The 18,399-nt window shown below is 41.1% G+C and overlaps 1 protein-coding gene across 1 annotated transcript in view; it reads left to right on the forward strand.

Moving 5' to 3' along the window:
- LOC143982241 (acetylserotonin O-methyltransferase-like) overlaps positions 1-18,399 on the forward strand; it is a 59,998-nt gene that overhangs the window by 24,112 nt on the left and 17,487 nt on the right. Inside the window, exons 3-6 of the mRNA XM_077480795.1 lie at positions 3,087-3,216; positions 7,654-7,722; positions 13,732-13,850; positions 15,688-15,828. Of these exons, the coding sequence (XP_077336921.1) occupies positions 3,087-3,216; positions 7,654-7,722; positions 13,732-13,850; positions 15,688-15,828 (459 nt within the window). The remainder of the gene's footprint in view (positions 1-3,086; positions 3,217-7,653; positions 7,723-13,731; positions 13,851-15,687; positions 15,829-18,399) is intronic.

Here is an 18,399-nt window from a genome sequence, read left to right on the forward strand (position 1 = left end):
ACGGGGGGCACTTACTTTTTTTATTGTTGCACTGGCAGGGGGCAGGTGGGCACTGACAGGGTTGCAGGTGGGCACTAGCAGTGCTGGCCATGATCGGGACTGATGTCCCGATCACGGCCGACAGTGATCGGCTTTTTTTTTTCTCCTCGCGCTGACAGCGCGAGGAGGAATAATAGCCGATTACCGGCTCCGTTATATCACATGATCAGCTGTCATTGGCTGACAGCTGATCACGTGATAAGGGGTCGGGATCGACCCCTTGCACGGATCGGTGATCAGGCGAGTCTTGTAGGGGGTGCGCAGGCCGCTCGTGCACGGGACTACGTCAATAGACGTAGTCCCGGAAAAGGAGATCCACGCTGTAGCCGTCAATTGACTATAGCGCGGATCTCAAGTGGTTAAAGTGTTTTTGTTCAGCAAGAACTCATCGATGTGGTCTTTTATTAAACGCTCCAGTATCTTCCCAGCTATAGAAGTTAAGCTAACAGGTCTATAGTTACTTGGTAAAAAATGTGATCCCTTTTTAAATATAGGCACCACGTTCGCCCTGCGCCAATCCAGTGGGACTATTCCCGTCATTAATGAGTCCCTAAAAATTAGATACAATGGCTCTGAAATTACAGAGCTCAATTCTTTTAGGATCCGTGGGTGGATGCCATCAGGGCCAGGTGCTTTATCCACCTTTATTCTGTCCAAATATTTCTGGACCATATCACTTTTGAGCCATTGTGGATCATTTGGGGCTGTGTCACTATCACCCCCATTATGGACATGTGCTCCCCCATGCTCTTTTGTGTACACAGAGCTGAAGAAAGTATTTAATAAATTAGCCTTCTCTTTGTCCCTAGTCACCCACTCTAGATTATTTTGTAAAGGGCCTACATGATCAGACTTGACCTTTTTACTATTAATATATTTGAAGAATTTTTGGGGGGTTGCCCTACTATCTTTTGCAATCTGTCGTTCGTTTTGAATTTTTGCATCCTTGATTTCCCTTTTACATATTCTGTTAAATTCTTTGTAACATTTAAATGACACTAGTGATCCTTCATTTTTATATTTTTTAAAAGCTCTTCTCTTATAGTTTATAGCTTTTTTTAACTTTGGCTGTGAGCCACATATGTTTTGTTTTTAGCCTTTTAAACTTATTGCCCATGGGAATATATAGCCTTTAGAACTATTTAGGGAAAAATGTAAGATGCAGTGGAAACAGTTGAATTGTCTTTGACCGTACAGTTCTTTATTAGAAAAGTTATATGTGATTGTATAATTAACATGAAGCATATTTACAAGTAGGAAAAAATAACATATCTACAAGTTGTTCATACATTAAAGTGTCTGTAAATGTTAATAAATAAATAAATAAATAACAAACAGGTTTATACTTATCATAGTACACATTGGCCCCAAATCTCCTTTTCTGGGGTCCTCCACCAGCACTTCTGGCTCCACCTCTCCACTGAGTGCCCCCATAGAAAGCTGCCTTCTATGGGGGCACTCATGCAGGCTCACTTCTGAGTCTCACTGTCTTCGTCTATTGACACAGAGAGCAGAACTCTGACCCGCCCCCACTCCCTCATCACTGGCAGGAAGTAAAGAAAAAAAATTGCTGCAGACGTGCACAGCGCTGGATCGAATTAGGCCTCAGGTAAATAAAAAGGAGGGGGGGGGCAAGGGGGGATACTAATACCTAAACATTTGTTACCTTAATGCAAAAAATGCATTAAGGTAAAAAATGTTTAGGCTTCATAACCGCTTTAATGTACATTTACTGTATCTATTTATTTAAAGCGGTTTTATAACCGCAGACACTTTTTTTTTGTTTTTAATACCCCTGTAAGGAAAAAGGCATAATGAGCTAGTATGCACCGCATATGAAATACTTACCTTAGAACAAGGCGTCGGTATCTCACCTTCCACGCCGAGGGAGATGACATGTTGCCTCGGAATGTATCGCGGCTCCAGCGCTGTGAGTGACTGGAGCCGCAATGTCGTCACTCCCGCGCATGCGTGTGGGAGACTTCTTTCCGGCAAGGTCCGGTGTCTGCCGGGCTTTCAGCCGAGAATCTCCTGTGTGAATGCGCTGCTGCAATCAGTGACTCGTTGCAAGGGAATATCCTGTACGGTTTAGGAGATATTTTTTTACCTACAGGTAAGCCTCATTATAGGCTTACCTGTTGGTAAAAGTAAAAAAATAGACTATACAACCACTTTAAAGGAGAACTATTGTTCATTTTTTTAATTTTATTTAGCTCCCCAGGGAACCAAGTGCATGTAGCACTTGTTGTCCCCTAAACACATGCGTCCGGTTCAAGGGGGGTTTCTAGAACATGGCAGAATGAGTTACAGGCATAAAGAATATCAAAATTTCAAGGTGGTACATTTGAGACTTTGAGAGCATGAATATTAATTGCAATACACCTGCGTTTTGCCTATGCAATGAAAAGCAACAGGTTCACTTTATTTTCAGACACGCCAGCAGCACACATTTATCTTTCCTTCACCCCCCCATGGCTCTGTTCAGCATCCAAGAAGAAAGGCATAATACTTCTGGCTATGGGGGAGCATACGACTTAAGCAGGTCATCATAGATGATTCATTTTTCCTTGTTCAAAGTGTCCAGCTGGTCGAATGGAAAAAAAAGAATCGATTCTTCCATCCACACGTGCCTTTGTAGTCTGACAGCGGGGAGGCCTCCCCACTGTCAGATTATACTGATAAGCACCACCAGTTCTAGCTAAAAAAGTTTGACAGGGCAGTAGTACAGGAGTCGTTTGGTAGATCAACTTCTTTACGAGTACCCTGCACCATACATTGATCAAAATTTGACCGGTCATTGATGCTTGCTGATTTTCTGTCACATAGGAGTTGTGGAGAACAAAATGAAAAAAAAAATAAAAATAAAAAAACCACAACCAGAAGTTCTAACCTTCCTATCTTTATCTACAATTATGTTATGTCTGGACTTTGACTTTAATGTGGCTGCAACTAAAACTATTTTATTTGCAGATATTTAGCTTCATGTATGACATGCCTGATAAGTGGATCCTAAAGAATTAACACTGTTTTATTTATTTTATTTTTAGCGTTTTATTCTAACACAGATGTTTCTTCAATATATCTGGTCAAATCAAGTCCAAAGTCCCTATATTACATGATGATGTACTACTCTAGCACCATGCATACATGTTGGCAATTCCTACCCCAAGCTGTAAGGTATGGTCTTTAAAGTGATTGTATAGTCCTTTCAATGTGTTAAGGTATAGCTTGTTATTAGCCACTTCAGCCCCAGAAGAATTTACCCCTTCCTGACCAGAGCACTTTTTGCGATTCGGCACTGGGTCGCTTTAACTGGGTCGCTTTAACTGTCCCTTTTTTCCCACAAATAAAGATTTCTTTTGGTGGTATTTGATCACCCCTGCGGTTTTTATTGTTTGCGCTATAAACAAAAAAAAACATTTTTTTTACTTTTTGCTATAATAAATATCCCCCAAAAATATATAAAAAAACATTTTTTTTCCTCAGTTTAGGCCGATACGTATTCTTCTACATATTTTTGGTAAAAAAAAATTGCAATAAACGTTTATTGGTTTTTATTGGTTTGCGCAAAAGTTATAGCATTTACAAAATAGGGGATAGTTTTATAGCATTTTTATTAATTTAATTTTTTTTTTTAAATGGTGGCGATCAGCGATTTTTATCATGACTGCAACATTATGGCGGACACATCGGACATTTTTTACACAATTTTGAGACCATTGTCATTTATACAGCAATCAGTGCTATACAAATACACTGAGCTTGCCGTGCCCGCTGGGCGACGTACAGGTACGTGATTCTGCCTGTACGAGCCCTTCTGCGACGTATATCGGCGTGAGGCGGTCGGCAAGCAGTTAAATAAGTACTGTATATGTGGCAGCTATAATTGCTCATTATACACGAGGTAGAGGCTGGGGGGGAGCCCATGTAATACTGCTACATCAATCAAAAGGCCACACGATGCTGACATTACTCTTCATTAAAAGCTTTATCCAACCAGAACAAACACATGGACAGTCCCTGCCTATTGACTACCCCTCTCTGAGGCATTTAACATTTACAGGTTTAATTGCAGAAATGGTCTGTCTCTACGATTAAGGCTCCATTCACATATATGTGAATTCGATGGGTTTTGAACAGCGTCAAATTCGCATGACATGTGCATCTAACTGTCTTTCTATGGGGCCATATGCGGTCCATACCAGGCCCCTTTGGGGCCAGGACAAAATGTATAAGAAAAATGGCCCTTATCTGAGCATGCAGCTTGGCAGGCCAGGAAAGAGGGAGAATGAGGGAGCGTTCCTCCCTCCCCGAACCATACCTTAAAATAGGGGGGTACATTGGGGCTCTAATGGGGCTTACAGATTCTGATAAGCCCCCTGCCCGCAGACCCCCACAACCACTGGCCAGGGAGGCCCTTGTTCTCATCAACATGGGGACAAGGTGTTTTGGGGTGGGGGGCAGAGCCCCCCCCCCTCCTCCTTGCCTGCCTGGCAGCATGCTCGGATAAGGCTCTGCTATGGATTTTGGAGGGGACCCCATGCCATTTTTTTTATTTTGGTGTGGAGGTTCCCCTCAAAAGCTATAATAATGTGGGGGAGGGGGACCCCACTCTGTTTTAAAAAAATAAATAAATTGGTGCCCTTTTTTTCACAATATTTTATTGTCGGCAATGTTTTTTTTTAGATTCAGCTATCAGCTGGGAAACCCGATGAGAGCTGATAAATCATCTGTTGTTGGATGCGACGGCTGTGTTCCAGGTCCACTCTTTAACAACCAGCTATTGTTAACCTCTTGCTTACTGGGCACTTAAACCCCCCTCCTGCCCAGACCAATTTTCAGGTTTTAGCGCTGTCAACCTTTGAACAACAATTGTGTGGTCATACAGCACTGTACCCAAATTACATTTTTATCATTTTTTTCCCACAAAGAGTTTTCTTTTGGTGGTATTTGATCACCTCTGGGTTTTTTTTTTTGTTAAAAAAATAAAAAAATACCAACATTAAAAAAAAAAAAATACAAAATTGTTTTATATTTTGTTATTACATTTTGCAAACTGGTAATTTTTCTCCTTCATTGAGGCACGCTGATGAGGCTGCACTGATGGGCTGCACTGATGGGCACCGATAGGCTGCATTGATGGGCACTGATAAGGTGGCACTGATGGACACTGATAGGTGGCACTGATGAGGTGACACTGGTGGGAATTGAAAGGTGGCATTGGTGGGCACTGAGAGGTGGCACTGATGGGTGGCACTGAAGGGCATTGATAGGTGACACTGAACGGCACTAATAGGTGGCACTGATAGGTGGCAATGATAGCTGGCACTGATAGGCACGGATAGGTGAGCTATTGTATTCTGACAGGTGGGAGACTTCCTCGCCATCAGAATACACTCATCAGCACTGCTGGCTATAGCCGGCGGTGCTCATCAAGAGAAAATTTTCAACAAGGCTGGTTGTACATAAGTCAATGAATAGATCAACTTGTTTACAACCTGCCTGCCCATACATGGATCGAAATTTGGCTGATCCCTGGCTGAACTGGCTGAATTTCAATCCATGTATGGTTGACCTAAATCACAGAGTGAGCATGCTCTCACCACAGAAGCTTCAGTGACCATTAATGCATACAGTGCTGTGAAAAGTATTTGCCTCCCCCTTTGTTAAATCATGAGTAAACTGTAATTAATCACATTTTTTGGAAAGCTGGGTTAAATTTCACTAGCCACATTCAGGCCTGATTACCGCTAGACCTATTGAATCAAGAAATCACTTAAATAGAAGTTGTGTGACAAAGTGAAGAATGCTAAAAGATCTGAAAATGCAACACATCAGGCAATGACCTAAAGACATTTAATACTATCCAAAGCTACCTCTGTACTGCCCTATACTTTACAAAGCTACCTCTGTACTGCCCTATACTATCCAGTGCTACCTCTGTATTGCCCTATACTATCCAAACCTGCCACTTTACTGCCCTATACTACCCAAACATTCCACTATACCACCCCATACTACCCTAACCTGCCACTATACTGCCCATTGAAATCAATGGGCAGCGTGGCTATACCTCTGGCAAAGTGCTGCATTAGCAGAGCTTTGCAGGTGGTTTTAACCCTTTCTCGGCCGCTAACAGGGGGTAAAAGCTCCCGCTAGCGGTCGAATAGCGATGCAAAATTGACGGTAAAGAGTCGCTAAAGATAGCGGCTCAATGCGGCACAATTAATTCATCAAGAAAGAAAGCCGATGCACCCACTGCCCCAGTGTGAAATGGGTCTCATCAGTGATTTTTCATTTGCAACATGTGACTTTTCTTGTTTATGTGGTCAATGACAAATTGTGCATGTACAAAGTAAAAATGCTTGCAACAGGCGTCTCCTACTGAGTATTTGTTCTAAATAATACAAATGGCAGCTGATTGTCAAGCCTGTAATCACAAGATACAGCAGCTTGTCACAATGGCTTCCTGTAAGCAGTTAGTTCTGGAAAGAACAAAGAAATGGTGGTAAACCAAATATCTTTCCTGATGAATTCATTGTGGGGTTTCATCACCTTTATCACTCAGTAAAGTAAAGCACATTATGTAATTAATACAACATACCAAATTATTGTATTATTGTATGTATATTTTATATGGAGTTTTAATATCATTCTTCTTAATAACAGCTCTTTAAAATATTTGTAAGTGGAATCTAAAAATAAGGGGTGCATTTATAAAAAAAAATAAAAAATCTCAAAGCTATTCAATATTTATCCTGTGAAACTGTATGCACATTCAGCCCATGTAAGTAGGGGCAAAATCAAATGTTAGTAAGCTATTATCTCTCCGGGTCAATTGTTCTTTATTCATACAGAATAGGGTGAATCAGAAAAATATAGCATTATGGCCATTAAATGTAGTTGATGATAATTTAAAACAAATTACTTATTTATTATGATTGCCAGCTCCATCTAGTGGCCATAATGCCGTATTTTTTTGATTCACTCTATGGAAAATATTCGACCTGGAAAGGAAATATCTCAGGACGATTTGTTTTTTGCCCTATTTTCACAGAATGAATGCACATGATAACATCTCTGTGAATTGTTTATAACTACATCCCTGAAGTTCAGATTTGGGCAATGGGCACTGAAAACCAAGATTTCTAAAAGATATGTAAATCATACTCAAACTGCCACATGTAAGTGTTTGCTAAAGCACCCTCACAATGTACACAGATCTGAAATGTACCATTGGCTATATTATTAGAGAACTGTTCTCTCTGTTCATATGCACTGTGCTATTGTAGTGGACACAATGCAGTCTGAACAATCCAGAGTGTGACTATTATTACAGTCTATGTAAACGATAAAGTTAAAGTAAAACACAGAATTCTGTATTTAAGTTTTATAACTTTCTTTAAATATAATGGGATAAACTTGGATATGCTGTTATTTTTTCTTTTCTAAAATAAAAGCACAAAGCTGTGTTCATTGGTTTAGGTACACTAAAAATACGCAATATTTTTAAAACGTTAGAGATTCTTGATAAATGAACATAAGTATAGGAAGTTTATATATATGCTAAACCAACTATTATATTATCAAATAATGTTGACTCTTCTATCTCAGAGAAGGAAAAAGCCAGTATGAAAGAGCTTTTGGAGTCTCTTCAAAGGAATTGTTCGAATCGATTTACAGGTAATGTGGTTATCAGAATTTGAATCAAGTAACAATCTCACACTTCCATGCAGAATATTGTCCTTCAAATATAGCTATTGTGTCAAACTCAGACTGCATTCATTTACACAACTTATCAAGGTTCTATGAATGTGGTTTTGTGATGTCTTCTTATGTAAATTTACAATTTGCATTTTAAAGTAAATGTCTATAATATACGTGTTTGGGGAATCTTTTAATAACACAATTAAGTGGAGCATGTTGAATCTTCAAATGCAGACTTTTGTAAACTGTTCAGACACTTTGGAGGTTATTTACGAAAGGAAAATCCACTTTGCACTACAAATGCAAACTACAAGCGCAAAGTGCACTTGAAATTGCACTGAAAGTGCAATTGGAAGTGCAGTTGTTGTATATCTGAGGGGGAAAAGCAAGGAAAATAAAAAACAGCATTTTAGCTTGCACACGATTGGACGAAAAAATCAGCAGAGCTTCCCCTTATTTCAGATCTACCCCTAAGATTTACAGCGACTGCACTTCCAAGTGCACTTTCAGTGCAATTTCAAGTGCACTTTGCACTTGTAGTTTGCCCTTGTAGTGCAAATTGTGCCCCTTGTCCCAACAGAAGTAAGGTGGGGGAGACAGTATCAATTCACAATCAACAATCGCTAACATTTAAGTCACATAGTAGTCCAAGGGCAGTGAAATTGAACCTCCCTGGATATATGAAGAAAAAGGAGATACTCCCTAAAATGGGATTTTTTTGGCAACAATGCTACCAAAATTGAGTAAAAACAAATATTTATTGGTACATATAAAAGGATCAATAACACATGTGATGATCATATAAAAACAAAGCAACTATGAATTTGATCCTTTACCACTATTGTACAGTATGTGTTCAAATTTCTATTTCTTTGTTGTCGTGTGTGTGTGTTTTTTTGCTGCCAACTATATGCTTTGCCTTCACGGAATGCCGTTTTGTCCCTCCAGTTTTCTGTCTTTAGTTGGTATAAGCTCTCTTAGCCCTTGTACACATGGTCGGAGAATCTGTCGGAATGAGTCTTATCGGACCGTGTCGTCAGATAATCCGACTGTGTGTGGTATGCATCGGACTGATTCCGTCCGAATCTCCGTCCGACCCAATTTTCCAACATGTTGGAAATATTTCCCGACCAACTGGGCCGGACGGACCTAATCCGATCATGTGTAGAGCATTTTCATCGGACCAAGTGCCACGCATGCTCAGGCCGCGTACACACGCGCGGACTGTTTGCCCAACCTTGTTCGTCAAACAGTTTCGGCAAACAGTCCGCTCAAAATTTGCATGAGCGGACTTACCCACACACGAGCGGACTGTTTCAACGAACTGTTTGCCAAACAGTCCGCTCAACTTTTGAAATGAACGGACTCGCCCACGTAAGGCGGAGGCAAATCCGCCCATTTCGAGCGCGTGTACAGGTAGGCGGGGCCCGCGAAGGAGACGTCGTGGGCTCCGCCGCCTGGAATGGGCTTAAAGGGGAACCCCAACGCCGAAAAAAATCGGCGTGGGGGTTCCCCCAAAGTCCACACCAAACCCTTGTCCGAGCACGCTACCCGGCCGGCCAGGAAAGGGGGGCGAGCGAGCGCGCCCCCCCTCCTGAGCCGTACCAGGCCGCGTGCCCTCAACATGGGGGGGTGCCTTGGGGAAGGGGGGGCCGCGCGGCCCCCCCACCCCAAAGCACCTTGTCCCCATGTTGATGAGGACAAGGGCCTCTTCCCGACAACCCTGGCCGTTGGTTGTCGGGGTCTGCGGGCGGGGGGCTTATCGGAATCCGGGAGCCCCCTTTAAGAAGGGGGCCCCCGGATACCGGCCCCCCACCCTATGTGAATGAGTATGGGGTACAATGTACCCCTACCCATTCACCTGTGAAATAAAGTACAAAAAAAAACACAACACAGGGAAAAAATATTTTATTGCACAGCTCCGGGGGTCTTCCGTCTTTGGGGGTCTTCTCGCCGGACTCCTCCGCTATGTGTGTGTAGCTCTTTTACTAGCGGAGGAGTCCGGCTTTCTTCCTCCCCGCCGCCGGCCTCTTCTCCCGACTTCGGGGGTCTTGTCCCCCTCTTCGGTTCTTCTGCCGGGCCACCGCGCCTTCTTGTAGCTCTTTTACAGGCGGTGGCCCGGTCTTCTGTCGCCGCTGCCTTCCGTTCTTCTGTCGCCGCCTTCGGTTCTTCTGCCGGGCCACCGCGCCTTCTTGTAGCTCTTTTACGGAATTTCCGAAAGACTTTGTCCGTCCAACTGTCCGCTGAAACTGTCCGCTGAAAGCCCACACACGAGCGGACTGTCCGCCCAAACACTGTTCAGCGGACAAGGTTGGGCGAACAGTCCGGCCGTGTGTACGCGGCCTCAGATCAAATTCCTACATCAAAGCTATTGGCTACTAGCCTGAATGTAGTCCCATCGTAACTAAATTACGTCATCACGTTCTGAAAGATCAGATTTTTCACCAACTTGGCCCGACCGTGTGTATGCAACAGTTTCGGACACAATCCGTCGGACTAAATCCGACGGGCAAAATCCGACGGATTAGGTTGGCAAAATCTCCGACCGTGTGTACGTGGGCTAACCATTTGGTCTATATGAGTTTTGATTACCTCTTCCTGTTTTCTAAATTTAGGTAGTTTCTTGAATGGCTCCAGTTTGGCATAAATGATATAAATATCCTTTTCCAATATGATGATCCTTTTTTGATATTCTTTTGTTAAAAGTTTCATCATCACCTTCCAACATTGTTGGAGGTTATTCTCCCATTTTTTTAAAAAAAATCATGTCAGTATTTTCAAGAGTGGAAAAAAATCTATATTCTTAATCCAAAAGGATTGATATGCCCTTGGATATAACGCTCAAAGCTCTCTATGTTTCAAAACATGGAAACCTTCCTTTCTACTAATCTTCTAATTTGAAAAAACATAGAAGCCATTTCTGACTCCTGTGCTTCTTTTTTGCAATGTTCTTTGTATTTCACCATAAAGGGTGTCAAATTCTTTGCCCCTAAACATGGTATAGTCTCAGACCCAACAATAGCCAACTGAATCTAATAACAAATAAAAAATGTAAATATTCTCAAAATTAACGTACTTCTGAGATGCTGGAAATGGAGAAAGCGGGGGGATGGGTATTTGCTACCCGTGAATAGATATAGACGTTTCCACCATGTCAGAACATGGTAAGTAGTTGCCACATCCCTGGATATATGAAGAAAAAGGAGATACCCCCTAAAATTGGATTTTAAGGGCAACAACACTACCAAAATTGAGTAAAAATAAATATTTATTGGTACATATAAAAGGATCAATCACACATGGGATTATCTTGAACAAACAAGGTAAGAACAAATGATAGAATCATTGCAGGCATACAATACTGTATAATATTACTTTATTTCTGCCACTATCATCCCTGGCGTCATTCAAACAATGACCTCTGAGCCCAGATATTCCTGGACTTCCCCCAGCCTTTTACTGGACAGTGAAATGAGAAGCATAGTGATGAGCTCTCTGCTTTCTCTTCCTATAAATAAATTATTTGGCTTCTTGTTCTGTCTATTCCTCTTATACTCCAATTCTTCTATGCAAGGAGTAGAAGAGGCTGATATGAGGTCAGATTCAGGTGCTAAAATTCAGCTTTATCACAAATTTGACACCAACATTCAACTCTTAACCTTGCTGTAGCGTAATCCTGAAAAATTAACACTTCACTTTGACTCTAAAACCTAACCTAACACTAAAGAGGAACTGCAGTGTGCTCACATCATTTGTAGTAAAAATATTTTTGCCATTGTGAAGCTTTGCTCCACCCACTTTTCATATTATTTTATAAATACTGCGATTCTGTACTTGCCAAATATGCTGCAGAAAATCTCCCTCCACCCAGTCTGGCTGCAACTATTTTAACGTGCCTGTTCACTTCCTGGATTTACACAGACACACAGAGACATACCTTAAGCTCTGCAGCTCTCATTGGCCCTCTTATGACTCACTCCCTCTCCCTTCCTGGCAAACTCTCACGAGAGTGAGAGAGAGAGAGAGAGCTGTGCATGATGTCATAAGCCAAGGCTTTTAACCAGACAAGAAACAGGAAGTGGGCTGTATAAGGTATTTACTGGCAGAAAAAAAAAACATTTTACTATCCAAAGTTAAAACAACAAGGGCATAAGATTTAATAGATGGAAACTTGAAAAAAATGACTGAAGTTCCACTTTAAGCTCATAAAAACGTATCCCTAACTCTAGTCCCAGCCTTAAACTTACTCCCTACATTAACCTTTAGAAATACATTAATACCTTTAGATCCATTCTTATCTTGACCTGCAGAAATCTTAATGATAATCTTCACTAGGAACTGCAATGATCCACTGTGTTATCGGTTCTGCAATGGATTTGAAAGAGGTTACATATCTGATGGGTTTACAGGGATGAGTAAAGTGGGTTGTGTATAGTACAATAGATAGTTTCTACTCCAACCAGTTGACCAGTGTTGACTCTTTGTATATGCTCATATTTGTTTAGCAATAGGCTTACCCGGGTTGACGTGTAGGAACAATGTACTAGAGGACATGTGAGGTACAGGTTGATGTAAAACATATATATGTATTGGAACAATATTGTATTGAGTGTTTTGAAGAGTAGATCTTTTGTAATTAAAGTAAAGAATAAAGACAACATTTATTTTTAACAATAGAGTATGTATGGATAAGTATAGTTCCTTAAATGTTCCCAATGGTCTGTTCCTCCTGTCATGGTGGTTTTCCAATTTCGTTTTTACTATAGCTTAAAGATGGAAGTGAAATTGAAATTAAAGTAGTGAAGTATTATTAGAATTCTATGATAATAGGTCCAGACTTCACAAGGGGTGGATGCTTAGTGTGACAAAGATCCCACCTTCCAGTCCGTGAAAGGGCTCAGCCACTTAGGCTCCAGATAATGTCCATGTCATAAATCCATGAGCAAAGCACACGTTTGCTCTACAGAAAACTTTCGGCCAGGCTATTGCGTTATATTCCTAATAAGCAGTGGCCTTGGTATTTGTGGGCACTGTTGAAAAAGTCATCCTCAAGGGAAGCACTGGAGTCATCCAAATCAATTCTCTCATCTTACCCTATTTGCTCCTCCCTCCCAGGGAACCTACTCTGTGTTTAAATTAGAGATTATAAGCCTGGAAGGCAACCAAGGTAATTATGAGAGGGGGAACTGAATGTGCCAAGCCATTATTAGGGAAACTTCAGGGTTTCTGCTGGGCCTACAGAGGTCAGTGACAACTTGTCTGTAAGCTCATTTACTGCTTGCTAAGAGTATGTTCACTTTAAGCTGGACACATGATTAAAAATGTATAAGCAATGCTCCAGTGAACATTGCCTTTTAAATATATCCAGAGATATAAATATCCAATGTTGTATGCAATTATTAACCCCTAAAAAGTTAAACTTAGCTCTGTCCTCTACTGGCTACTGAGCTCATGATGTCACCTATCTCATTATGTCTCTCAAAAGGAGGCTTGAGAACTGGAAGGAATTGAGGCCAAACTCCACTTTAAAATGTTGCTGCCTATATATTTGGTGCCCTTATCATTTTGATATGCAGTATTATTGAATAGAAAATTAAAATATGTATTGTATAGGCATCTTTTCATCATAATGAGTCTAGATTGCCCTGGCTTGTGGCAGGTCAACGTTAGTAAAATACTGTATAGTGTGCAAAAATAGCCAACAGTTAAAATAAAAATGTATCTCCTATTAAACTGTCTTTATAGCTACATGTTTTGTAGTATCAACATATAGTTTCAATATGTCTTACTCGAAAGGACATTGATGATATATATGCAAAGTGCAGTAATCCATAGCAATTACAGCGACCAATTAGAAATGATCTTTTGGTGACCTGGCTACAATTAGCCCTAATTTTTGGGTCACTATACTTTACACGCTATTGGCAGCAACTATCTGCATCTTTTCTGTGGTAAAAATGTATTCTTTAATTTAATATCAATTAGGTCAGAAGAGGAGATGCTGACTTTCATTTATTATATGGACTGCATATGGAATATGTTTGGAAAGGATGTGATCCAGGCATTTGACCTTTCTGAGTTCCACACCATCTGTGATCTTGGAGGTAACATTAAGCTTCTGGTTTATAAATTGTTGATATAGAGATTCTGCAATAGGCAATAGTCTATAATGAGTGTTTGCAGGTTGAGATAGAGTGGAAGAGTAGTCAATTAACTAAGCCAAAGATCAGTAATAAGTGGTACCAAAGATATGGACAGCAGCAGGAGCACAAGGAGCAAGATATTGGCTGCAAAAGAGCACAATAATTTGGTAAACAGGATGTTCAGAGAAATAGCTTAAATAGGAAGTTTTTAGGTGGAGCAAATAGTTTAGGATTCACCAGAAACAAGATATGAAGTATTGTTGTCCAAGGGATCAAGCAGGGAGCTGTCCAGCATTTCAAGTGGCACAGTAAGAAGAGTCACCCCCAACAGAGGCCATGGGTTCAGATCCGGATCCTGACAGGAGAATACTTGAGGTGAAGGGTTAAAGCGGAGGTTCACACAAAAATTGGACTTCCACTTTTCGGAACCCTCCCCCCCTCTGGTGTCACATTTAGTATCTTTCAGGGGGGAGGGGGTGCAGATACCTGTCTAAGACAGGTATTTGCACCCACTTCTGGGCATAGACCCCTTCCTGTCCCACCACACTGTCTGCTGGGATACACACGGGTCCCAGAGACAGCACAGATCATTTAGATTGCCCTCAAGGCTTCATTTCCTGATTCCCATAGTGAAGATGGCGGTGGCAGCATCCGAGGACCGACGGAGGGTTCTCAGGTGCCGACATCGCAGGACCCTGTGACAGGTGAGTGTCCTTATTTTAAAAGTCAGCAGCTGCAGTATTTGTAGCTGCTGACTTAAAAAAGAAAATTTGTGGGTCTCCCGCTTTAACATACTGCTCACATCCTGATCCTGAGAGGATTGAAACAGTTAAAAAAAATTATTCTAAGATCACTGCCCCTCACCAAGAATCTGCTGCTGCCTGTGATCTTTAACTAATCAACGATTAATTCATTATTTCCTCCTTCTTCCCTTTCTTCAGTTGTGAGTGGAAGGAGCAGGCTCTACCATGTAGTAGTACTGTTTACATTTGTGATCGCCATGATTGCTCATCATAGTGATTACAAGGTACAGAGCTGCTCAGATCAGCTCTGTACAGTGGCTCGGATCACAGCCCATAATGGGTATCCTGGCTGCCCAAAGGGGATTTCCGATTGTCTGTTAATAAGTGACACTGCAGAAATAAACATCCACAACTCACTATTTATAAACACATGTTGACAGTGAACTTGTTTAAAGTGGATGTAAACCTGATTCATGAAATTTGAACATATATCTGTAGTGTTTCCTTATCTGTCTCCAAAGCACTAAGTCCTGTGTTTTTGTGCTGCTCCGTTCTTCTGTTATCAGCAATCATGATAACTTCTGCCAAGTTCTCTGAGACAGGAGATAAAATCAGCCTGGAATGTGTGTCGTGGGAAGTTTCTATAAATAGATTAGCAGAGAGCTTGTCTTATAAAAGCACAGCTCATAAAGCATTTTCCTTCTTCTGTCAATGTGGGTGGGTGTGGGGGAGGGGGGTGCCTTTCCTCCAATCAGCTGTTACACAGAGTATGTCTGTTGAATGAGGAGATGAAAATTGTTAACCGATGTAAGAATTCTAAAGAATATAACAAGCTGAAGACAGCAGAAATACATGTAAAATTTATGTAGGGAGATTTGTTTCATCTCTGTGTATCATCTGATTCTGTTCACTTCATCTGGGTATATCTAAGGCTTTACATCCACTTTAAGAAAAGTTTAAGTAAACATCACAGAAAAGCAAGACAAACATGTTTTCATTCATTTTGATGGCTAAATAATCTACTTCACACTGAATATATACTTTACTTTTAATAGGATGTTCGGGAGCTTTTGCAAGAATATTTCTATCCACAAATAAAGGGGCTACAGTTACTATAATGGACCTACCAATGGTGGTACAAACAGCTAAGAAATATTTTGTACCCGAGAATGATCCACATATTTCTTTTCATGAAGGTATATTTTATTTTATGCTGTATTATGATATAAAAATGATAACAGAAAAACACATACATATACTGTATTTGATGAACGCTTCAACATTTTTTACACAATGTAAATTTTCAGGTTAGTGTTTTTTTCATGGTTGGTTATTTTGTTAGCATCACAATAATGATCTTCACTAAATTTCATGTTCAGAATGAATTAGCAAGGTTATTCATTCATTGATCATTCATCATAATTTGAACCTAGCTACAAATATAAACCAATTAAGTAAACAGCTGTTTTGCCCTGATTAGGTGATCCAAAAATGTCAACTTCATTTGAAGCAATAAAACGATATTTTGGGTACAGTTCCTTCTCTTTGAATGATAATTCACAGAAAAAAACATATTGCTCTATCTTTCTAAGAACATCTTTTTCTGAGTAAAGGGCATGTTTTGGGATTGTAAAAATATACTCCGAAAACATAACAGAACAGGATTATGATATATACAGTTGAAGAATACGCACACTGGAACAGGAAAAACCACTTGTAGCACTCCAAACATTTAAACACATAATAATGATGAAAAACTAAAATGTCCAAAATGACATAGCAACTCCCTTGCAATGTTTTCTACATTTGCAAAACAATATTTTTGATTAAAAAAAAAAAATTGTAATAAATACTTTGTAATTAATTTAAAAATTAATATATCATTTTGCACAGAGTAAGGCCCCATACACACGGGCGGATTGTCTGCCCAACTTAGTCCGCTGAACCGTGTTTCAGCGGACAATCCGCTCGTGTGTGGGCTTCAGCTGACTTTTTCAGCGGACAGTCTGACGGACTAAGTCTTTCGGAATTTCCGTAATTTTGTCCGTCCAAACTTGGTTTTGTCCGTCCAAACTTGGTTTCAGCGGACAGTCCGCTCGTGTGTAGGCAAGTTGGACGGACTAAGTATGGCGCATGCTCAGAAAGGATTTACACGGCAGAAGGTTGCTTTGCAGTGTATTGGACGTCGTTTTTCTAGTCCCGTCGTACGTGCTGTACACGTCATCGCGCAAGCTTTCAGCGGACTGTCTGTTCATCGTGTGTGGTCAAGTCCGTTCATTCAAATGTTGGACGGACTGTCTGTTGGATTGTCTGACAAACTTAGTTGGGCAGACAATCCGCCTGTGTGTACGCGGCCTAAGAGAGTTGTAACTCCAGTTTTTATTAGTGATAACGGTCATCAGGATAAATAGAAGGGGTGAATCTCCCTAACAAGGACAAAGGAATACGAATCTCTTGAAACTCTATGCAAAACTGAAAAAAAAAATGCCTTTAGTTATACTTTAAAGCTTATTTCCAAGCATAAATTAAATAATTAACATCCCACCCCTGCCTTACTAGGGAGTGATCTAATACTGGGTAATATTTACCCTAATCCACAGTCTTATGGTTTTGTTTCCAGCCAGTTTCAGTTGCATTGATCTGCCCCCTGAAGCTGCTTCTCTCGCTGGTCCCCGAGAAGTCTTCTCACCACCCTGAGATTTGTAGATATCCCGCTAGAGAAAGATATGTTTCTGCCTCATTTGTCTCCCTGCTTAAAAACTGTTGAGATAAATTATTACCCACATTGTTTTCAATTAGATGATAAACACATACATTTCTAAGCCCTTGTACACACGGTCAGACATTCCGACGGAAAATGTCTGATCGGACCATGTTGTCAGATAATCCGACCATGTGTGGGCTCCATCGGACTGTTTCCATCTGAATATCTGACCCACAGTTTTAGAGCTGGGCTATAAAATTTTTCGACAACATGGTCCGTTTGTAGAGAATTCCGATCGGACAAAGTGCCACGCATGCTCAGATGAAATTCCTAGACCAAAGCTATTTGCTACCAGCCTGAACGTAGTCCCGTCGTAACGAAATAACATCATCACGTTACGAATGATTGGATTTTCCGACAACTTTGTCCGACCGTGTGTATGCAACAAACGTTTCGGACAAAACCCGTCAGACAAAATCCGATAGATTTTGTTGTCGGAATGTTTGACCGTGTGTACAAGGGCATAGAGTTCATTATTAGGGATGGGTTCAGCCCGAACATCAGCATCGGCACCCGGCATGCACCAGTCCATGATGTCCAAAGGGGGCAGTTCCACTGGGTGACATAACTAGGTTGCTCCGCCCCTTACCTACTGTATATCAGAAATGTCAAAGCGGAGAGAGGAGGCATTCTACGGGAGGACTTCCAGGAGGTGGGAGCATTTTTAATTTTTTCTATTTTTTGGGTCTGGCGGGCAGCGTGATTGAAGAGGGACACTATTTTTTGATTTTTTATTAAAGGATTTGTCAACAAATTTTTGTTTTTATTACTTTTTGCCACTAATTTGGTGAATGGGTAGGGAGGGGAGGCTGGGATCTGGGGGCCCCTTTGTTAATGGAGGGCTTCCAGATTCTGATTAGCCACCTGCCTGCAGACCCCAGACAACCCCAGCCTGGCAGGCCACAGGAAAATGGGGGGGACAAGAGAGTGCCCACTCTCCTGAACTGTACCAGGCCACATGCCCTCAACATGGGGAGGGTGCTTTGGGGTAGCCCCCAAAAGC

This window comes from Lithobates pipiens, unplaced genomic scaffold (assembly GCF_037356315.1).
Source record: "Lithobates pipiens isolate NorthernLeopardFrog02 unplaced genomic scaffold, aLitPip1_a1.2 Scaffold_16, whole genome shotgun sequence".
Taxonomy (NCBI): domain Eukaryota; kingdom Metazoa; phylum Chordata; class Amphibia; order Anura; family Ranidae; genus Lithobates; species Lithobates pipiens.